The following is a 24289-nucleotide window of genomic DNA, read 5'->3' as shown; positions in this document are numbered from 1 at the left end:
CTTATGATGTGGTAAGTCCTCCGTAAGTGTTCTTTTAACTTCATTAACATCTTTCCATGTGCCTTCAAACATGGAAAAGGTCTTTTATACATTAAAACAGAGCATTTGTTTACTTCTCTTATATTTTTCTTTTTCTTTTCACTTCCACTTGTTAAAAAAAACCAAATGCTTTGAACTTCCAGTTTGTACTTTTTGCTCATCATTCCTTTCTTAACTTACTTTTTGGCAACTACATTTATCATTCTCCTGAAGCTCTTTGTTTATCAGATTTCAAAGGCCACTCACTCCTCTGCCAAATCCAGTGACCCACAGAATCGCCCAGAAATAGCTCCTTCTTAATCTGGTCTTCTTATCTATTGAAACACTGTATTCTTGCTGTTTTTCTTACTGCCCCTGACATGGACTGAATTTATGCTTTTGAGCTTTTGGTCAAATAGTTTTCTCCCAAGAATGTGTTCAGGTATTAACCAGTCCCAGTCTTTAAGGCCCAACTACATGAAACTTTCCACAGAGATTGTGGCCTACATTAAATACTTCTTTCCTGATCTTCTGTTAGACCCTTGAAGTACGTGTCCTTGATCAGACCTTGCTACCCTTTAGTCTGCAGGCCAGTGCTCTATCCACTGAGCCAAACCAGCTAGGGCTGATCATTTACTTTCCTATACTGTTCTTGTGTACATATGTTTTGTTTTCAAAGTGAGCATATAAGTCCCTTGAAGACAAATAATATTTTTAATTTTTTTCAAATATGGTATGTAATGTAGTGCATTATATTATACATAGCTGTTAGGAAGTACAGACTGAAACAAATTGAGTTAGTATAAGCATGAACCATCTAGCCCAGCTGGTGTTGCTCAGTGGTTGAGTTTCGACCTATGAACTAGAAGGTCATGGTTCGATTCCAGGTCAGGGCATATGCCTGCTTTTTTGGGCTATGTCCCCAGTAGGGGGGGGGGTGTGCAGGAGGCGGCTGATCAATGATTCTTTCTCATCATTGATGTTTCTCTTTCTCTCTCTGAAATCAATTAAAACATATTTTAAAGAAATACTTAAGCTCTAGCTGATTTGGCTCAATGGATAGAAAGTTGGCCTGTGTACTGAAGGGTCCCAGGTTTGATTCTGGTCAAGGGAACATCCCTGGGTTTCGGACTCGATCCCCAGCAGGGGGCGTGCAGGAGGCAGCCATTCAATAATTCTCTCTCACCATTGATATTTTTATCTCTCTCTCCCCTTCTCCCTTCCCTGAAATCAATAAAATATATTTTTAAAAAACACATAGAAAAGAACCATCATTGTGAAATCTTTAATTTTTTGGTTATATGCTAAATATTGACTACTTTAGAGTAATTTAAAATATAAAAATAGAGATATCAAAAAAATAAATGTCATCTAAAATACATGTTTTCTTTTTTCTTACAATGAAAGCACATACATGCTCATTGGAAAATTTGAGAAGTACATATTGCAAAGAATAAACAGTGAAAATGACCCATAATCTTACCAGTGAGAGGACAGTAATTGCTGCTTTTCTACACTTCCTGCTGGCCCCTTTCCCCCCAATGTTCTTTTAAGCATAATTACCATTATGTAATGCAAGTAGAATTACTAATCCTTACGAACAAACATTGACTGAAAGGTGTCTAGTAGTTTCCCTCTCCCGCCTTCTGATCTTTAATTAAGAACAGAACTTTGGTTTTTAACCAGGTAAAATAAAGTGATTTATCAAGAATTTAGAAAATTTCTTTTGTGATCAACAAATTGTGTTTAGACAGTAGTTGAAAATGCAAATGAATGATAAAAGAATTTTCATGCAATTCAACATGAAAGCGGTACTTAAAAAAAAAAAAAGTGAAAGTTTAGGTTTTTAAAAATGCAGTTTAAGAAAATAAAAAAAAGATTCTCTTTTGAAAAATGAGGAGTCCAATTTCTTTCTTGAAGAATCTCAAAACTAAGTTGGCTTCATGATGAGCTGTGACAATTTTTGTATTTGTTATATCATCAGAAATCCTCCCTGTGGCACAAAAGGACTCATTTAATTAGAAAATATTGTTGCCACAGGGAGGTAGAAGATTGACATGAAAAACTGGGCATCTGAAAAGGAGCCCCTATCCTAGGATTACCTGAAGGGGAAACAGATTGAGCCAGAAGACAATGCTGGTAGGTTGGTTTTTAATTTATTAAGAATATTTTCAATTTTACATTTAATTACAAGTATTTCAACTACCTATACCATATTTTTGTTTGAAGGGTGAAAATGATTCATTCCTCCTGAAGGAAGGAGAAATAACATTATATAGTATTTTTCCTCTTAAACAGTTTGCAGGTTTCTAACATTTGTTTCTTTTATATTGTAGATAAAGCTCTAGGGCTTTTCATATCTTCACTTTCTTAGAAGCCACCACACAGCATCTTCAAGCCTTTAAAAAAGTGTGTGTGTGTATATATATTTTATTGATTTCAGAGAGAGAGAGGTAGAGAAACATCGATGAGAGAGAGACATCCATTGGCTGCCTCCTGCACACCTCTTACTGGGGATTGAGCCTGCAACCCAGGCATGTGCTCTGACCAGGAATTGGACCTCGGACCTCTTGGTCCAAGGGACGGTGCTCAGTCCCCTGGGCCACACCAGCCGGACTTGGAGCCTCTTTTAAAATTTTTTTTCCTGCTATTTCTGCTTCTAGTCTTGAATTTCCTTAAAAATTTTTTGAAGCATTTTCTTCCAGTTATCTATTTTCTTGAGTTTGGCCTAATCACTAGTTTTCTAAAAACATAAAAACGTGAATCTTAAGTTCCTTTAGTTTTGATTCTAGAATTGTTTGAATTATAATTGTATTGTGATTTAGATCAGTTAGAAAGCATTATTAGAGAAAAGTTAATATTTTAGGAGACCATCAGTTGTAAGATATATTCTGATTTCAAAGTTGTCAAAATGTGAAAAAATGTATATCTTAGAATTAATGAAATATGATATGCAATTATATGAATCATGACTTTTTCATTTTTTGGAAATTAGACATTAAAATACCACGTTTATGAAAAATGGAAATGAGATGAACTTGCGGAAGTCTCTATATCTTGGTTAAGATCTCTAAATTATTTTTTAAAATTAGATTTATTGAGGTAACATTGATTAATAACATTATAGAAGTTTCAGGTACACAATTTTATAATATATTTATTCCATTGTTTGCACACCATTCAAAGTCTAGTCTCCTTCTGTCACCATATATTTGATCCCCTTTACTCTCTTCATCCTCCCCTGATCTAAGATCTCTCAATTCTTTACTGTCTTTTAAGAGAGGGTATTTAATTTAAAAAAATATTTAACTGTATTGTGTAAAACTACACAAAATAACCATAGTATTAAATTATGGAGACTATAGAAGTTAAAAAAATATTTTACAATAGTATAACACATTTACTTAAGTCAATAGTTTTACAATTGTCACATTTTTATTGGATTTTATGATCTGAAAATAAGGTAAAATAAAGCTTCTGCTTTCTAACCTGTTATTTTAAAACAGAATCCTTCAAAGACTTCTTAAAATAGCTCGTAATTTTTAGTGTACTTGAATATATGTTTTACAGATTATTATTATAACTGTATGAAGAAGAAAGTAGTGGCCAACAGCAAAAAATTAACTACTCTGTTAATTAGTAAAGCAGATTTGAAAAGGACTGATTTTAAATGGTATTTGTATACTTTCCAAGAAAAACTTCTTTATTTTACATAAAGGGAATGATAAGTATGAGATTATTAAAGCATGTTTGTTTGGTTTTGGAAACTAGTCAAATCTATTCCTCAGACTTAAAAAAAACCCACAACACTAGGTAACAATTTTACTATATAACATTGCACCTAAATAATACAGCTTTATTAATTCAGACAGAGAGACCAAAGACCAATTATAATTTTAAAAGGGTGGCACACAAGGTTACAGGTGTTGCCAAGAAGGGATGCTCAAGGTTCTTAGATGTACAAATAAGAACTTCAAAACCTGTCACCTGTCTGCAGGAAATTCTTCCTCTGCCAGCTCTTGCTCAGGACATGCAGCATGTTGGGCTCAGAGCTGCGAACCTTGTGGTAAACAAGGCCCTGCCGTTGCCAGGCTTTCAGCTTTGTGAGAAGGTGAACAGTGAAACAAGTTATTACAATAAAATGTGATGAGTGTTAATGATGGGATTAATGAGAGGTTTAGAAGAGTATACAGCAGGGGAATGCCTCCTTGAGGGACTGACATTAATAAACAGATTAGAAGGGTTTGAAATTATTAGCCAAGCTGAGAGTAATATGATTGAAAGTCTCCGGGAAGGAGAACCTGCCCTGTTTGAATTGCAGAAAGGAATTGAGTGTAGCTAGAATATGGATTATGAGAAGGTAAAGAGATTAAGGTGAGGCTAAAGAGGTTAAAAAAATGCCTTACTGCAGAGGGCTTGGTAAACTCTGTATGCATTTGTGGGGCCTTATCTTTAGGACAGTGGGAAGCCTTTTAAGAGGTTTCCCCCCCTTTTTTTATTTAGTCTCCATATGTTTGAATTTAAAAAAAATATATTTTTATTGATTTCAGAAAGGAAGGGAGAGGGAGAGAGAGATAGAAACATCAATGGTGAGAGAGAATCATTGATTGGCTGCCTCCTGCATGCCCCACAGTGGGGATTGAGCCCAAAACCCGGGCATGTGCCCTGACTGGGAATCGAACTGTGACCTCCTGGTTCCCAGGTTGACACACTCAACCACTGAGCCACACCACTGGGCTCTTTGAATTTTAAAATATTTCTTATGTAAATTTAATTGTTCCCAAAATAGAACTGTAAATGAAAAGTCAAATAAGACAAAACATCATCTAGAATAAAGTCTGAACGCCTTAGCAGCTCATTCACTTAACTATACCTACCTTCTACGGTACTACCTTGGCTGCCTCTACAGATGTGAGCCGTAAGTGTGCTCATTGCCAGTGCTAAGCCAGAGGTGTAGAAATGAGGAAGTTGCACAGCTAGCCTTTCTTTTTGGAATTAAAAGCTGGGTGTTTTGAAACAGTGCTGTTTCGGGAGGAGGAAACATTGTCCCTTATGCATCCTCCATGGCCTTCTGTAAACTGGGATAGGGCTCTGTAAGCTTTCTTTCTTTCTTTCCTTCCTTTTTTTAAAAAAAATAAAAAAAAATAAGTGTTCTTGGATTCATCATTTAGAGGACGTCATGAACACTTTTTTAACACAGGTATCAATTGTTAATTCAGTATCAGTTTTTGATCATTTTGTGTCGCAGGCCTCTTTGGCCATAGGGTGAGTGTGGACCTTCTCCCAGAACAGTATTTTAAAATACATAAACCACCTAGGACTACCAAGAACCACATGTATTGAAATGAAGTTTTCAGACTGTTTTAATTGAGATATAGTAATGCATATGCTTCTTGAATAATGCATTATTAAGACCTAGTGGTGGATCGTAGTTACTGCCCTTTGTTTGCCTTAATTTAACTGATTTTACAACATTCTTATGTTTGAACATATATTTCTTTAAAGGCTTATTTCATATTTTATGATCTCTTTGTTCATCTGAGATCCCCTCTATGTCTATAACAGATTTTTCTGTTACTAATGGTTCTCATACTTGAGCATAGATCAGAATCATCTGGAAAGCTTATTAAACTACAAATCGTGAGGCTCACATACACAGGGGTTTTATTTTTTCTCTGGAACGTACATCTTTTCATTTTTCAGCTTCTAACTCCTCAACATCACTTAGATCTCAGTTTGAATGTCACTTTCTCAGAGAAAGAGAGGCTTTAGTTAATAGTCTTCTATCTTAGGACTGTTGTTCTTTTTGTCATAGCCTCAGCTACAACTTGTGATGCAGTAAACTCCCACTCTAAGGCGGTTAATATTTTAATATATTCAAATGTATAAAAAGTGGCATTATTGTGAGTTTAATGAAGTGACCCTAGTCTGTCTTGTGTGAAGGAAGACGGGTGGAATGGGCTCCAGGGTTCAGACCCAGGCATCCAAGTGAGTCTAATGTGCGGCTGTGGTTTGGTGCCACCTGGTGGTATCTGTGCACGCCAGGGACTGCAGTTGGAGGCTCCAGTGGAAGATGGGAAGCAGTTATAGATCTCTTATCTGAAATCATGTGTTCATGAAGTTTTACTCACGAATATATGTTTGCATCTATTTAATGTTTCCTCACAGTATTTCATACAGCCAGAGACCATATCCAGTGTGTTTACTGTTATTGCTCAGAGCCAAGATACCAAGGAGGGTTTCAGTAAAGTGTTCATTGAATGAGGAGGGAGTGAATGAGAAGACATTGTGAACCAGAACAGAATGCCAGGAATTTTGTATTTTATTTGGAGACTGATGAATAATTTAACTTGAGATGAGATTTTGTGGAGATACACGGTTGAGAGAGAAAAGGCTAGAAAGGCAGAGTAAAACCAAGTTGTGATGGCCGTTGAATAAAATACGAACTATGTGAAACATGATCTGAAGAAGACAAGAAGAGAAAAGAACATTTATTTTAAGCAACTAGAGCATACTAAAATAATAGAAATAGAAGACATAGCTTCCAAAATACTACATTGGGAGAGGGGGGAGGTAGGTAAAGAATACAGCAAACTTGATCAGTCTAACAAGGGGCAACAAAGGATAAAAATTCTGGAAATATAAATAATAAATCAAGCCCTGGACGATGTGGCTCAGTTGGTTGGAGTGTCATCCTGTACACCAAAATGTTGCAGGTTCGATTCCAGGTCAGGGCACATACTCAGATTGCGGGTTCGTCTCCAGTCAAGCATGTAGGGGAGGCAACCAATCAATGTTTTTTTGTTACACATCAACATCTGTTTGTCTCTCCTCCCCTTCCTCTCTCTTAAAAATCAATTAAAAAAATTTTTTAAATCCTAAATCAAGATAGTAGAAATAAGTACCAAACATCAGAAATTATATTAAAATCACCTATTATAATATTAACATGTTTTGTGTGCTGTTTTTAACAGGTAGGTACACAAAACAAAATTAAATGGGAAGAATGGAAAAATATATTCATCAGAAAAATACCAAAGGAAGCTGGCATCATAAAATAAAATAAAATAGAATTTAGGGTGGAAATCTTTTGATTTGGACATTGAGAGACTCTTCAGATTACTAAAAGAAGCAATCCAGAAAATAATCATCATAAACTTATATGCATCTAACAACATAACTTTGAACTACTATTTAAAGCAAAAACTTTCAGAATTATAGAGAGAAATGGAGATGTCTACAAAATATTGGGACTTTAATACATCTCTATCAAAGCTAAAAAATCAAGCAGAAACAAAATTTAAAAATGGAACTGAACCTTAGGACTGACAGCTTTCATAAATTGGAGATATAGTAAAACATTGTGCCTAACCCAGTAAATTACAATCTTGTAATACACACACACACACACACACCAGTTTTTAACTGTACTAGACTAGGTCATAGAAGAATTTCAGCAATGTCCAGAATATCAGTATCATTAAAATAGTATTTCATCATATGTAATAAAATTAGAAGTCAACAATGAAAAGATATATCATAAAATTGGTAAATAAAAATTCATTAATGGATGAATGAGAAAATGAAAATTATAAAATGCAGCTAAAAACAAAGAGCATTGCATATAAAGATCTGAGATATGAAAAAAAAAAAGATCTGAGATATGACTTAAGCAGAACTCATGGAAATTTAATAGCTCAAATATATTTAATGAAAAGTAAGAAATATTGATATAATGAGCATATGTTTAATGCTAGGTGTTAAAGAATTAACAGAATAAATTCAAATTAAGTAAACAAAGAAATAATAAAGTAATAAAACTCAATATTAATGAAATACAATAGAAAATGAAATAATACATCATTAATAAAACCATGAAGTTAATAAAAATGGATAAACTTCCATAAAGACAGATCAAGGAAAAATGATTCTATAACAAGAATATAACCTAGAGAATGGAGAGTTTTAAAGTTATTAAAAAATACTGTGAACAAACTATTGCCAAGGAACTTGAAGACCTATGACGTGGACAATTAAAAAATATATATCTATGGCTGGTGTGACCCAGTTGGTTGAGTGTTTTCCAGTGTACCAGTTCGATTCCCAGCCCCTTGGGTTTTGGGCTCAATCCCTGGTAGGAAACGTGCAGGAGGCAGTTGATCATGTTTCTCTCTCTCACTGTTTCTCTCTACCCTTCCTCTCTCTCCCTCGCTCTTCCTCTCTCTAAAATCTATAAAAACATTAACATAAATTATATGTAACTAAAAAGGAAATAGACAATCTACAGATGAATAACCAATCTAAACAGATGAAAAACCATTCTGTAGTTTCACATATGCATCACCTCATTCAAATAAAATCCAGACTGAGGTGTATTCTAAAAATTTAAGGGATATATAATCCCTATCATATACGAAGTATCTAGAAAATAGTAAAAAAGGAAAAGTTATCCAATTCTAGTATAACCTTAACCTTAAAACACTCCCAGAATAAAAATAAAAAAAAAGTTGTTGCAAATTTATGTATGTAGCTACAAATATTCTAAATAGTAGTAAACCAAATCAATCACTGATTAAAAAATACATAATGATTAAATGCATACTAGGAAGGCAAGAAAGGCCAAAGATTAGAAAATCTATTAATGTAATTCACCACATGAATAAATTAAAGGATAAAAACAGCCCTCACTGGTGTGGCTGAGTAGATAGAGTGTCGGCCTGGGGACTGAAGGGTCCTAGGTTCGATTCCGGTTAAGGGCATGTACCTTGGTTGCCGGCACATCCGCAGTAGGGGATGTGCAGGAGGCAGCAGATCGATGTTTCTCTCTCATCGATGTTTCTAATTCTCTACCCTTCTCCCTTCCTCTCTGTAAGTAAAAAAAAAAAAAAAAAAAAAAATCAATAAAATAAAAAGAAACACAGGTAATGCATTTCTAATCTGGGATGATGGTGATGTCATTGACAGAGTATGAAACAAGGGAGATTTGTAGATAAAAGACCTTTAGGTATCAGTGGGTTTTCCAAATAAAGATGCTTACTAGCCCTGGTCAGGTATAATAGCTCAGTTGGTTGGGGCATTGTCCCATACACCAAAAGGTTGTGGATTTGAACCCTGATCAGGAGTCAACCTTTCGATACTTCTCTCTAACATCTATGTTTCTGTCTGTCTGTCTCTCCCTTCCTCTCTTTCTAAAATCAGTAAAAACATCCTCAGGTGAGGATTAAAAGAGTAAAGCTTACCATACAATTGGAAATTAGAATTTAGAGCTAAAAAAATAAATACGTCAAGCCTGAAGATGCTGGTTTTTAAATCAGTACAGAAATAATACTGAAAGCCTTGGTGCTCAACTGATGCTAGATACCATTCTTGGTAGAATAGAGAATGAAGAGAGAAGGTGTCTAAGGATGACAGCTTGGAAGAGCAGTCAGAATTAAGGGTGAAATCAACTGAAAGGAGATAGGAATAAAAACAAAGCCAGACAATTTATAAGGTTACTAGAGACTTGATGCACGAAATTTGTGCACTTGGGGAGGGATCTCTCAGCCTGGCCTATGCCCTCTTGCAGTCCGGGAGCCATCAGTGGGACATCTTTAGCATTGCTGTGGGGCAGGAGAGGCCCCCGCCACCCTGTTACACTCGCCAGCTGTGAGCCCGGCTTCTGGCTGAGTGGTGCTCCCCCTGTGGGAGCACACTGACCACCAGGGGGCAGCTCTTGCATTGAGTGTCTGCTCCCAGGTGGTCAGTGCGCATCACAGTGACCAGTCGTTCTGCTATTTGGTCAATTTGCATATTAGCCTTTTATTATATAGGATTATAATGAAAATCAAATGAAGGGAAGGATTTTAATATGGGGTAGTCAATAATGCCATTTGTTTGGATAAGTAGAGTCAGGTGAAGACTAAGAGAACTTTGCTGGGTTTGCACATTAAAATCTCAGTGCTGCCTGGCCAGTGTTCTTCAGTAGTTGAGCATCAACCTATTAACCAGAAGGTCACGATTCGATTCCTTGTCAGGGCACATGCCTGGGTTGTTGTGGACTCAATCCCCAGTAGGGAAGATGCAGGAGGTAGCTTATCAATGATTCATCATTGATGTTTCCCTCTTTCTCCCTCTCTCTTCCTCTTTAAAATCAATAAAAACATTAAAAAAAAAAAAAACACATCAAAGCTCAGTGTTAACCTTTGAAGCACCTTTTAATGGTAGGATGCAGAAGCTTTATTTCAGGGGGTTAAGGAGATTAGCTAATCTGAATATTCCTTTTGGAATCAATCAAGATAGAATTTGAGTATAGTTGTAATATGTTTTAGTTAAGAACTCCATTATAAATTGTTTCATAAATATGCTAAAAAGAATCATGTATTAGCCCTTGAAAAGTTTCACAGGAATTAAAATTTTTTCCCCCAGAGACTAAACGTTCTCTAATAATAATAAAGAACCCAAGATCTTGAAATTAGTTGTCTTAAATGTTATTTAAAACTAGAGGTTGGGGGCACATATTTGTGCACTGGTGGGGTCCCTTGGCCTGGCCTGTGCCCTCACACAATCTGGGACCCATCAGGGGAGGTAGGACTGATGGTTTCAGCCCCGATCTCTGCAGGCCAGCCAAGGAATCCGTGCACCGGGCCTCTAGTATGCATATAAGATCTTTGGTTAATCTCTACCCACCTTCCCCACTCCCCTCTTCTCTCTGAGATCTTCAGTCTGTTCCATGTTTCCATGCCTGTGTGTTGAGTGTCTGTTCCTGGTGGTCAGTGCACATTATAGCTACCGCTCTAACGGTCGCTTAGGCTTGTATATATATACTAGAGGCATGATGCACGAAATTTGTGCAAGAGTAGGCCTTCCTTCCCCCCAGCTGCCAGCACTGGCTTTCCTCTGGCATCCAGGACTTGGGTTTCCCTCTGGCTCCCGTCCCAGGACCCAGGCTTCCCTCACAGCCCTGGGTTCATCCGGAAGGATGTCCGGTTATTATTATAGATAGATAGATATAGATGTTATTAACTCTTTTAACTCACTTTGCAGGGTGTTATGCACACATGGGTGCTTGATAAATGTTATTTGGAAACAGTTGTTTGTTCATCATCTATTAGAAAAGAATAGCTGCAATAATCAGTTGACAGTTCTCTAGGAGTGGCTGCCAAGAATTGGAAACAGTGTTTTCTGCCATTAAATGAAGAATCAATAAGGTCAAGGAGAGTATGGCCCAGGAATAACCTAAATAAAATGCAGAAAAGATGAATCTAAGCCAAATCATCATTCTCAAAATCAGTCCATACTGGATCCTTATTCATGATAAGGTTTTCATGGCCCATAAATGCATATGGTTAAATAACTTAGGATAAAATAATTTTGTAAAATCATGTTCTGCTTTTAGAATCTTAAAATAACCATGGTCCCTTTAAAAAAAATTTACATTTTAGCCAACAAAATTTTACCTTTTTTTGATCCGTATTAAAAAAAAACCCCATGTCTTAAAAAGGCTTTTTTATACATATAATTTAATTTTCCTGTGTAGTAGCTTAAAATATAATATAAATCCACTAAGCTAAAGCTATTTTGTATATTGTACTCTCTCCAAAAATTTCACCCTCAATGGGTGTTCTCTGTGAATTGAGAAGGCTTTTTTTTTTTCTTTTGTCATATTATTTAGTGCTACCAGGTATAGTATTTTTTTTGAAATTTCATAAATCTTTTTTAATTTAATAAATCTTTATTCAGATTATTACAATTGTTTCTCCCCCCCCCCCCATAGCTCCCCTCCACCCTGTTCCCACCCCACCCTCTGCCCTTACCCGCCCCCACTATCCTCATCTGTAAGTGCACGGTTTTTGTCCAGTCTCTTCCCTTTCCCCCCAAGAATTGTCAGTACACTCCCTTTCTATGCCCCTGATCCTATTATATTCACCAGTTTATTCTGTTCATCAGATTTTTTTATTCATTTGATTTTTTTTTTAAACTTTATTTTTTAAAATATATTTTATTGATTTTTTACAGAGAGGAAGGGAGAGAGATAGAGAGCTAGAAACGTCAATGAGAGAGAAACATCGACCAGCTGCCTCTTACACACCCCACACCGGGGATGTGCCCGCAACCAATGTACATGCCCTTGACCGGAATCGAACCCGGGACCTTTCAGTCCACAGACCGACGCTCTACCACTGAGCCAAACCGGCTTCGGCTATTCATTTGATTTTTAGATTCACTTGTTGATAGATATGTATTTGTTGTTCATAATTTTTATCTTTACCTTTTTCTTCTTCCTCTTCTTAAAAAATACCTTTCAGCATTTCTTATAATACTGGTTTGGTGTTGATGAACTCCTTTAGCTTTTTCTTAGCTGTGAAGCTCTTTATCTGCCCTTCAATTCTGAATGATAGCTTTGCTGGGTAGAGTAATCTTGGTTGTAGGTTCTTGCTATTGATCATTTTGAATATTTCTTGCCACTCCTGTCTGGCCTGCATAGTTTCTGTTGAGAAATCAGCTGACAATTATATGGGTGCTCCCTTGTAGGTAACTGTTTTTCTCTTGCTGCTTTTTAATATTCTTTGTCTTTTGCCCTTGGCATTTTAATTATGATATGTCTTGGTGTGGTCCTCTTTGGATTCCTTTTGTTTGGGGTTCTCTGTGCTTCCTGGACTTGTAAGTCTATTTCTTTCACCAGGTGGGGGAAGTTTTCTGTCATTATTTCTTCAAATAGGTTTTCAGTATCTTGCTCTCTCTCTTCTTCTGATGTTGGTATGCTTGAAGTTGTCCCAGAGGCTCTTTACACTATCTTCATATTTTTGGATTCTTCTTTTTTTCTTTTCCAGTTGAGTGTTTTTTTGCTTCTTTGTATTTCAAATCTTGTCTTGATTCTTGTGATCCTCTTGTCTGCTGTTAGATCTCTGTATAATACTTTTTATTTCAGTCATTGTATGCTTAATTTCTAGTTGTTCCTTTTTGATATCCTCGAGGGTCTCACTAAATTTATTGACCTTTTCTAGAAAATTCTTGAAAAACCTTATAACCGTGGTTTTGAACTCTATATCCAGTTGTCTGCTTTTTTCCGTTTCTTTCATTTGTGATCTTTTTCTTTGTCTCCGCATTTTGGCTGCTTCCCTGAATTGATAGAGTGGCTTTGTGTGCTAGGTGTCCTAAAGGGCCCAGTGGCTCAGTTTTTCAAGTTACCTGACGTGAACACTCTTGGTGCACCCCTTTGTGGGCTGTGTGCACAGTCTTGTTTTAGTTTAGCCTTGATTGTTGTTGCTATCATTGGGAAGAATTGACCTCCAGGCCATTTGGCTGTGAGGATCAGCTGTGTCTACCCTGGGAGAACTTCTGTGCTGGAGACACCCTTATGAGACTAGACTTGCATAAGTCTCTGTGCTCAGCTTGGATGGGGCAGAGTCTCAGGGCAGAATAGATAGTATTGGTTTCTTGTCAGCCCTATCCTAATAGGCCCCTGTGTCTCAGTGTCCCATGGTAATCGCTGTTAGCAACTCTTGGAGAAAGCTGCCCTCAAGTTCTGCCTGCTGCCAGACAGTCCATTTTCTCCCCAAAAGTGTCTGGATCCCCAGATTCTTGCCCGGAACTAGAGTTCAGTGTAGTCAGGAACTTTTGTCTCCCTTCCACTTGAGGAAGCCAGCCGTGCACTCAGTTGCCAATCCTCTGCGTGCGCATGTGTGTGCGCACATCTCAGTACCTCTGCCTCCTGCAGCTCCTCTGAGTCTCAGTGTGCTTTTCTCTTCCCTTCTAGTTGTAGAATTACAACTCAGCCAGCCTTCCTATGGTTCTGGATAATATCCATTTTGTCTTTTAGTTGTAGTTTTGAAATTATTATGCAAGGAAGCAGTTTAGGTGTTTACCTATGCCGCCCTGTTGGTTTCTCTACCAGGTGTAGTATTAATGCGTCCCTACAACAGAAATGTGCTCAAAGTAAGTGCTGGATTATTTGTTGAGTAAATGAATGAATATGTGACTATAGGTTTAAACATCTTTATTTTAATAATATTTTATAAAACCTGGCCATTAAAACAGTAGAATAAAACCTGCAAATAGATAATTAAATAATAGTATAAAACATATGAAATAATTCTTTTTTTTCTTTATGAATCTATAGACTGCATTTCTAATCTGTTGTCTATCTTATAGGGTTGGTGAACCAGCCTTACTTAATAGTCTTAAATCACTTGATTTCCAGTTTATTATTCTTGATAGATATGTTTTTCTTGTAGCTTAGTTTTCTTAACCTTTTCCCCCTGTAAGTATACCCAACACGTACCCATTACCCCACACTTAGCAGCTTAAACAATAAACATTTATTATATTGTATAGTTTTCAAGGTAAAGGTTTGGGGAATGGGTTATCCTCATGGTTCTAACTCAGGGTCTTGCAGGAAGCTGCAGTCATCTGAAGGCTTGGTTATTAGAGCTTCAGGTTTTGTCTCTTAGTAGCTCTGTCACATGACTGTTGGCAGGATGGCATTTTCCCTGCCTAATGGGCTTCTCCACAGAGTTACTTGAGTATACTCAAGACATGGTAGTGAGCTTCCTATGAGAGAGTGACTCAAAAGGAAGAGATCAAGCAGACAATTTCTGAAGTCACACCCCATCACTTCAGCTTCCTTCTGTTTTGTTAGAAGTAAGCCATTAAGTCCAGCCCACTCTCAAAGGGAGAGGGGGAATTAGGCTCCACCTTTTGAAGGGAGGAATATAAAAGATTTTCAGAGAAGAAAATCCATAGGTACTAAATGCATCATAACAGACAGACAGGCCTTGTTACTTTGGTGGTTGGGAGTGTTGGAGGGTAAGGGCTCGAGAGCTAGAGACGCTTGGGTTCAAATCTTGGCCCTGCTTCCCATTAACTCTGACCTCGGTTGGTCAAGGAACCTTAGAGTCCTCATCTATAAAATGAGCACAATAGTAATACCCACTTCACAGGAAGGTAGAGAGGAATTTGTGAGAAAAGTGAATGTAAAGCATTTAGCATAGTTAGTGGCTTTTATTTCAATAAGAATTAGCTATTTTTTACCTTAACTTTTCTTGCTAGTACACAGCAATAACTCTGTAATGTTATCAGAATATGAATTTGTTTTCTAGTGTCTACCTATTCTCAGTTTTTTATTCTGTGTATTAATATTTGCTTAATCTTTGAAGACTTGAGAAATGCAGTGTGTGTGTGTGTTGTGTGCATATACACACATATGCATGTTATATATGCACATATTCACATATAGTTTGAAAAAGTATGTGTATATTTAAATCCTGTCACATTTATATTTTTTACATTTTGCCATGTTGCTAAATTCTTCAAATATATATATATATTTAAATATATATATTGATTTCAGAGAGGAAGGGAGAGGGAGAGAGAGATAGAAACATCAGTGATGAGAATCATTGATTGGCTGCCTCCTGCAACACCCCCTACTGGGAATTGAATGCACAACCCAGGCATGTCCCTTTAACCCGAAATATTACCTGGGACCCTTCAGTCTCCAGGCTGACACTGTATCCACTAAGCCAGAACAGCGAAGGCTTCAAATACGCTTTTAAAAAAATATATTTATTGATTTTGTACAGAAAGGAAGAGAGAGGGATAGAGAGTTAGAAACATCGATGAGAGAGAATCATGGATCAGCTGCCTCTTGCACACCCCCTACTGGGGATGTGCCCACAACCAAAGTACTTGCCCTTGGCTGGAATCGAACCTGGGACCTTTCAGTCCGAAGGCCGATGCTCTATTCACTGAGCCAAACCGGTTTCGGCTCAAATACGTTTTTTAACGAATACATTTCTATTTCCAAAAGCATCTTATCTTCACCTGCTATTTGCAGTATATTATTGGTTTATAAAAAGTACTGATGACTATTGAAAGCCTAGTTAACATAGCAATGAAGAATTCCATTTACAATAATAGCACGGCAGAATTGCATTTATGGTCCAGGAATTGTGTTTTTACAGAGCATTAAATATAAAGGAATCAATTTTTTCTTCATTAATTTTTATCATTAACACATGTACATAATGTATATAGTATATATGTTTGTATATAATAACTGTGAAGTATTATGCAGGAATAGATACAGGTTCTATTTTCTTATAAAATATAAGACCTGGAGATATATAATCAGGATATATAGCAATTAAAACACACACACATACTATTCACTTCTTAAGGTATAGGTCAAGAAACAAATATTAGTAAAATAAAAAGTTAGGTATCAGGCTTTAAACGGATTCCGATGTTGAGAAGAGCCAAGCTTACCTGTCACATCCAGGAAAAAATACAATACCTCTGTCTTACATTACTCTCTTCCCTTCAAAATGAAAAACTGATTGATAGGAGTGGAAATTTAGATATGCTATAATTTCAATTATCTGCCTAAAGGCTTGGAAACTAAGATGCTGCCTATCAGTAGATGATCCTTATTTTAAACTGACTAGATCTAAAAAATAAAAGCTATCAGTCATATATTTCCTTTTGTCCAAGGAGTAGCAAGTTTACCTACTGCAGAAAGAGTTCCTTATTTGGTTTAAGGGGAGTTGTACTTTGGAAATTGCCTATAAGCCAGGGGAAAAGGCCAAAAGAATAAATTAGTATTCAGAAGAAATGAAAAAGATAAAAAGTCATAGCTATGTAAATTTATTACTAAGTTGCACTGGCATGTCAGGCAAATATTTTTAAAATTATATTGTATTAATATTACCACTGGAAGAATTTTTTTTCTAGACTATCAGCATAGTTCATTCAATTCCGATAATAAAAACAATGCCTTATTTTCACTTGTAACTGCCAAGACCTTTTTATGTTTATTCAGCAAATACTGATTGAGCACTTACTATGTAGGAGGCACGGTTGTACATAAATTTTGTGTAGGTACAACTTTGAGGAAAAAGTTGTTTCAAACTTTTTTTATATTGTGAAATTCTGAAACCCTAGTTTTTGTTTTCATGAAGCCACGTCTGATTTCCTGTGTTAATAAATTAATAGTCAACAAATGGCAATTTACCTCCCCCTTCTATTGTATTTTAATATGAACTTCATTTGTAATGAGGTTTCTATCAAAAAGATTTTTAAACGTAGATGATACTATAAATGAATACGTTTATTCCCCAGGGAACCTAGTAGAAGTGAAAGGGTGCTTGAATGTCACGACTATCAAATTGAGGAAGGATAATCAGGTCTCCGGGGGTGGGAATGTTGTGTGTTTACTAATAAATGTCTGCTTAGTGTGCCTCCGACGACGAAAAAGGACGCAGTGGTCTTGAAGTAGTTGGAAGTGTCTTACTTTACAAGTACAGCTTTTAGAACATTGTGTGGATGTGGCTTTTTTGGGGGGTTGGTATTCCTGTTTTAAAGTGCAGCCTTTTCAAGTGAAGGGGCTCCATGTGGCCTAAGCTTTAAAACGGCCAAAACAAGTTAAAGAGCCACCTTTATTTACAGCCGCGGGACCGGGCGTCAGGGCTGTTCCAGGAAGAAAATCGGGCCCATGGCTCCCGTCCAGAGCGGGGACAATTGCAGACTTTCCCTCCGCAGAGCGTGAAATGCGCCTCTTCCTGCCGCGGGCCCGCCCCGCCCCGCTCGCCCGCCGCGGCCCCCGGGGCGACCCCAGCCTCAGGTGTCCCTCCGGCCGGGCGGGCGGCGGGCGGCGCTCGGGGCGCCGGGACTTCCTGTCTGGGCGCGGGGCGGAAGGATCGCGTTGCCAGCCCAGGCGGCCGCCGCCGCCGCCCCTGCCGTTAGGTGGTGGGGTTTCTCCGCCCGGCGGCGGGAGGCGGGCCGGCCGCGGCTTCCTGTCGGAGGACGCGCAAGGATCTGGGCGTCGGTGTGTGAGCGAGTGCGTGAGTGTGTGTCGGCCGCACGGCGTGGCTCGGGCCGCGGGTTCCGCCTCCCCCCGCCGCCGCCGCCGCCGCCGCTCACGGTGGAAGTCAATGTGCAGCAGCAGCGCCAGCCCCGGGATAAACATGGCGACGTCTCTGCATGAGGGGCCCACGAACCAGCTGGATCTCCTCATCCGGGCTGGTAAGGGCAGGGCAACTTTTCTCCGCTGCAGCGGTGCAGCGGGCTCAGGGTGCACCAAGGCGGGGTGCCTCCCCCGCGGCGGTCAGCGCCGGGGTTGTGTCCGCCTCGGTCCCCGGGGCGGCCGGGGGAGACGGGGGCAGTGAATGAAGTAATGGAGGCGACGAATCAGGAAGTGATCACCTTGGAGAGTAACCTGCCTCGGCTCCGGCGCCGCCGCTGCCGGGGGTCGGCGGGCGGCGCGGCGGCAGCGGGCGGAGCGCTGGCAGCGGGGCCGGGCGCCGAGCCGCGGGGAAGTTGGGGACTCGGGCGGACGAGTTGCGCGCTGCGCCCCGGCCGCCGCGGAACCAGGAAGTGAGCGCGGCTGTTGTCTGTCGGCGGCGCCTGCCACGCTGTCTGGCCGGAGAGGCCGCTCTGCCCGCGGCCGGGGACGGCGGGCTCCCCGGTGGACGCTCGCAGCCCCCGCCCCGTTCTTCTCAGACCCGGTCCGCGGACCCTCCACTTCCGCATGGACGGGACGGCCCGGGCCATGTCCGGTGGACCGCTACCCGCCAAAAAAATGCCTGACCCTCCCCACCTTGTGCAGCCTCGGAGTAACGGTTCTGGAAGGGTCACTCAGCGTGGGCGGCCGGGGTGCGGTGTCGCCCGCCCGCCCGCCGCCCCTTCCTCCTCATGGGTGGCAGTGAGGGAGTAGGCTGGTGCCCCGTCCCTCGTGGGTGTCTTTTTTTTTTTTTTTTTGTTCAGGGGGAGGATGGGAAGGACACGGGCTCTCTGTGCACCCCTGACCTGGCGCGCTGGGTGTCAGCGGAGGAGGCTAATTTTTGTAAACAGTAAGTGAAGGCTAAGGCGCGGGGCTGCGGGCGGGCGGCTCGGCCCTAGGGAAGTCTCCGCACGGAATTGCCCCCGTACCCCCTCCTCCCCCCAACCTCCCACCATAGCGGAAGCGCCTCGGAGAGGACCGAACGGCCCGGATTGACAGGCCTCTCGTTCCAATCTGCTCGCTGAGATGTTCCAAGTGAGAACGTTGATTTCTGGGGGCGGGACTCGGGGCCCGCGCTGGGCCAATGGAGATTGGGCGGGAGTGGAGCTGACAATGTACGCATGGAATTGGAGGGAAGAGGAGTGTAAACACGGAAGTGGCCGCGGGGGTGGGGGATGTGCAGCGCCACTGCTGCAGCGGAAGGGCACGGACTTAAGTTACACAGAAGCGGCAGCTTTGCTTAATGGACAGCGCTGCGAGGGCCCGGGGTCGATGCAGCCCTGCTTGCATCCCATTTACTTACTAGAATAATAAACACACATGTTCCCTTCCCCCGGTTCTGTATCATATCGCCACCGATGGAGATTGGAAGATGGGAAATACCAAAGAGTAATGCTGTGAAAGATGTTGCCCCCTCCGTTTCCCAGCCATTGTTTTTAGGGAGGGCACGTGAAATTAGTTTGGTTGGCGAAACTGTGATTCTCTTCGATGGGGGGAAATCATGAACACGTGTATTTCTGAACTTAACAGAACTTTTAAGTTTAGAGAAACTCTGGAATACTGTAACTGTATGTATTGTATAACACATGAGTGACCAATGTAAAATGTAATACAAGACGTCTTAAGGGTCCCAAAGAAAAACAATCAGCTTACAATTGTGATTAAAACACGTTTGCCAGTTATATTCTGATCAGAGTAAGAACTTAGTAAGAGGTAGAGTACAAGAAGAACTTGGTTCCATTGTGTGTGCTCAGTTCACTAATAACAATATGAATTAAGGGATGGAATTTTTGGCTTTGTAGGATTGATTGGATCAATGATATTTCTGTGAGTGATAAACATGTACATTTCAGGAAATGGTTCCAGTGGTTTTGAATCTTGAAAAATATTGTAAAGGTAAAGGGCTTAATTTTATCTATGGAAGGTATTTTTTTCATAAGCTTCTAGAGTTATTAGTGAAACTGAATGTGACCTGTAGATATTTTGCTTGGAGTGAATACACATAGGCAGCCTACAATTTGAAAATAGAAATATTTAATACCCCTTTGTTAAGGTGGTAGTGGTATTTTTTAAGTTAAAAGCTGACTTGCAACTCTACTGCATTAACTTAGTATATTTAAACCTTACAATTGAAGTTTGCTTCATGATTTTAATGTCTTGTAAAGAATATGTTTTACATATAATTATTTTCAAATTATTTCCTCAATCATGTTCATGTAATCTGATGCTCCTTTACAAGTCCTATTTTAGAAGGAAACTTGAGATAGGTTTGCTGATTTACACTGTAGGTTTATACAGTGAGTGCAAGTTGGGGAGGAAAGGTGGCCCAGGAAATGTAGAACTGGGGATCTAAATTTTTATTGCTGCCAGTTTCCAATGACAGTGGAAGAGTAGCTTATAATGTTTGTTATTGTAAAATGGACAAGATGATACTGTTTTAATTCCCTTGAGGGAAGTTGTCAGGTGTTATACATCATCCTTCCTCAAAGATTTTACAGTCAAATTCAGGAGACAGATAAAAATCTATATAATTTTTAAATATATACAGTGATTGCTATAATGGGTTGATGATTAGTGTAGAATGACTGATAGTAAGAAAAAGTTATAGAGGAGATAAGATTTTCAGTTGACTATTGTTCGCTAAACTTTTTTTTCTAAGTGACTGTAAAGCACTTAATATTGTTATATGTTAACACTGTTATAAAGGTACTAACTAGAAGATATATTTTGCTTTTACTTTCCTCCTTTAGAGGCTTAACTATCAACTTTAGTTAGCTGTCAACTTCAGCTTTAGTTATAAACGTTTATGCTGTCTGAAGAGTTTGAGTAAAGAATTAAATAAATAAGCTTAGTTAATAATCATTTTAACATACAGAAGAGTTGACATACTTTATATGTTGACATGTTTCACTGGCAACATGGTATGAGAAAGAGCCTTAATTCTGAAGTCAGGAGAAGAGGACCTACATCTGACTGTCACTAAACTATATCTGTACTCTTGAAGGCTTCATTAGGATTGATTAGGTGATCTATAACTTTTAAAGTTCTGAAATTATAAGTGGCTCAAATATTTAATAGGAGGTGAAGGCTTTTCTTTTTCTTGGATTTCTTTACATTATGCCATGTGAATGAATATGTCTAAGGTTATGAAATTGGGAGGTTACTCACTTTCTTTTAGCCAGTCTTGGAACTTGAAGATGACTATGATATAGTCTACTTAATAATTTAGGCTCATTTCTAGTATGTACATATATATAGCTTATAGGAAATATGGATGTCGATAGGAAAAAAGAATTTCCCTTAACATTTCAGCAAAAGTATTGTGTATGTATAATCTGGATTTTCTTGAAGATTTTCAATTTAAAATATTCTGCCTTCTTATTCTCAAATATACTTTTCTTGATTTTTTTTTTTTTTTTTTTTTTTTTGGGAATTGAGAGGTAGAGTCACCAGAAGTTTTATTCTATTTGAAGGCAGTTATTAAGATGAAGGAGGGAATTTTTTTCTGGAAATTTAGCCTAAGTATTTTCAATAACAAAACAAATGTGTCTGTTTTGTCATAGTTTATCGTGAAATTTGAACTTGAAAATCTTATTTCTAATTTACTATATAGTGGAATGTCTAGTATCAATCTGGAAAAAGTTTCAACAGGATGTGAAAATATGAAGCATATGTTGAATTAAAACAAAGAGTGGCGTTAACTTGTTTTTGTTAATCCTTACCTGAGGATATTCTTTTTATTTACTTTTTTTTTTTTTTTGAGAGTGAAAGGAAAGGAGAGAAAGAAAAACATTGATGTGAGAGAGAGAGACCATTTTCTGCTTCCTGCACTTGTCCCTACTAGGACTGGGGATCAACCTCCAACCTAGGTACTGTGCCACAGCCCGAAGCTTGAACCACTGAGAAACATAGGCCAGGGCAAGAATGGCATTAATTTTTAAAAAAATATATTTTATTGAATTTTTTACAGAGAGGAAGGGAGAGGGATAGAGAGTTACATAGAAACATCAAAGAGAGAAACATTGATCAGCTGCCTCCAGCACACCCCCTACTGGAGATGTGCCCACAACCAAGATACATGCCCTTGACCGAAACCAAACCTGAGACTCTTCAATCTGCAGGCTGAGTGGTGCTCTATCCACTAAACTAAACGTGGTTAGAACTGGCATTAACTTTTTAAAAAATTTTCTTGCAAATGTGTTTTAAGAAATTATTCTTCAGAATTCATTGCAGCATTAGTACTAAAAAGCATAAAAAAAAAAACTGAGTTAGCTGAAACCGGTTTGGCTCAGTGGATAGAGTGTCTGTCTGCGGACTGAAAGGTCCCAGGTTCGATTCTGGTCAAGGGCATGTACATTGGTTGCGGGCACATCCCCGGTGGGGGGTGTGCAGGAGGCAGCTGGTCGATGTTTCTCTCTTATCGACGTTTCTAGCTCTCTCTCTCCCTTCCTCTCTGTAAAAAATCAATAAAACATATATTTAAAAAAAAACTGAGTTAAAGAGTAACATTAGTGTGGTCAATCAGGATAATTCAATAAAAACAATTTCCTTCAGAAACAAATTTGGTTAGTGGACAGGGGCAGGCATGAGAGTGTTCTTGGTAATTATTTAAACTCCTTGTGTTACCTGTAAATTAAATGTTCAAAAGGTTGCAAAGAAATATTTATGAAAAATTTAAAAGTCTTTTATGTGTAAGTGGACAAAATACTGTTGTTGTGCTTATGGAAATGGATACTTTGATGTTTATGTTTAGAAGTTAAAACGTAGAGAAACACGGGGATAGAAGTTGGGTGTTTTTTTAATTACATTTGATAAAAATTATAGCTGTAGTTCTTTTTTTTTTATTAAATATATATTTTATTGATTTTGCACAGAGAGGAAGGGAGAGAGATAGAGAGTTAGAAACATCGATGAGAGAGAGTCATCGATTTGCTGCCTCTTGCACACCCCCTACTGGGGATATGCCCGCAACCAAGGTACATGCCCTTGACCGGAATCGAACCCGGGACCTTTCAGTCCCCAAGCCGACGCTCTATCCATTGAGCCAAACCGGTCTCGGCTATAGCTGTAGTTCTAAAAAAAACCTTAAATTTCTGGTCTGGGAATTCTAGGAGTCAGAGAAGTAAAAATTATTTTCATAATAATACTAAGGCATTACATACTTTTCACTTTCACAAGTGTTCTGAGGAGTTTTCTGGAGGCTACATGACTTGATATTCCAACACACTAAACGAAGAAGCAAATACATGGTTTTCCACCAGGTATTAAAAAGATTTGTAAAAGCGTAAAACAAAGCTACTCATACTCACTAAATTTTTTTGTTTTAGAACGGTTATTTTGGCTCAGTGGCTGAGTGTGGACCTATGAGCCAGGAGGTTGAAGTTCGATTCCTGGTCAGAGCACATGCCCGGGTTGCAGGTTCCATCCCTAGTGATGATTCTCATCATTGATGTTTTTATCTCTCCCTTCCTTTCTAAAATCAATAAAACTATATTTTAAAAAAAGAGGAAATGTTATTTTGAGTTAATAAATATTTTGAAGTTTTGAAGATTTAATATCAAATAATATAAATACACGTAGAACTACATACATAATCTTGGCAGTCCTTAAATTGGATATAAAGGGGCCCTTTTACAAAAAAAGTTTGAGAAGCTGAAATATATAGTTTTATTTAGTAAACACTTTTCAGTACTGTGGCCACTAGCCACATGAGGTTATTGAGTACATAAATGTGAGTTAGAAACTGAATTTAAATTTTTAAAAAATTAATTTAAATGTAAAAACTGAAGCAGTGAAAAACTTTGTCAATTACATGTTGAAATGACATTATCTTGGATATACCGGGTTAAATGAAAGGTATTAATTTCACTTGCTTTTAATGTGGGTACTGGAAATTTGAAAATTATATGTAGCTCATGTTTTATATATATATTTTTTTATTGATTTCAGAAAGGAAGGGTAAGGGAGAGAGAGAAATATCAATGATGAGAATCATTGATCAGCTGCCTCCTGCATGCCTCACATTGGGGATTGAGCTAGAAATTGGGGTATGTGTCCTGACAGGGAATCAAACCGCAATCTCCTGGCTCATAGGTCCACATTCAACCACTGAGCCAAGCCAGCCAGGCTCAGGTGATGTTTTTATCAGACAGCTCTACTTTAGAAAAACAATTTTGTTTTCTTTCCCTTTCAACCTTATAACAACTATTGATGAGAAAGTTAAAGGGGATCAGGTAAAGATAAGAGTGTCCCAGGTCTTTATCTTTTCCCTCCTTTCATAGCATTCAATCATAC

General features: G+C 38.7%; 1 protein-coding gene across 12 annotated transcripts in view; it reads left to right on the top strand.

Moving 5' to 3' along the window:
• ELF2 (E74 like ETS transcription factor 2) overlaps positions 1 to 24289 on the top strand; it is a 94874-nt gene that overhangs the window by 42245 nt on the left and 28340 nt on the right. For 3 of the 12 annotated variants that reach the window (XM_045576408.1, XM_045576407.1, XM_036424818.2), the window contains exon 1: positions 17640 to 18018. The exons of 5 other annotated variants lie outside the window; for them this stretch is intronic. In XM_045576408.1, the coding sequence (XP_045432364.1) occupies positions 17928 to 18018 (91 nt within the window). In that variant the 5' untranslated portion in view covers positions 17640 to 17927. Of the gene's footprint in view, positions 1 to 2002; positions 2158 to 17632; positions 18019 to 24289 lie in introns of those variants that run through there. 4 more of the 12 variants (XM_045576412.1, XM_036424825.2, XM_036424824.2 and 1 more) reach the window with 3 other exon arrangements.

Source organism: Pipistrellus kuhlii, unplaced genomic scaffold (assembly GCF_014108245.1).
Source record: "Pipistrellus kuhlii isolate mPipKuh1 unplaced genomic scaffold, mPipKuh1.p scaffold_m20_p_8, whole genome shotgun sequence".
In the NCBI taxonomy this organism is placed as follows: Eukaryota; Metazoa; Chordata; class Mammalia; order Chiroptera; family Vespertilionidae; genus Pipistrellus; species Pipistrellus kuhlii.
Note: the sequence above shows the minus strand (reverse complement) of the source record. Positions and strands in the feature narration are given on the sequence as shown.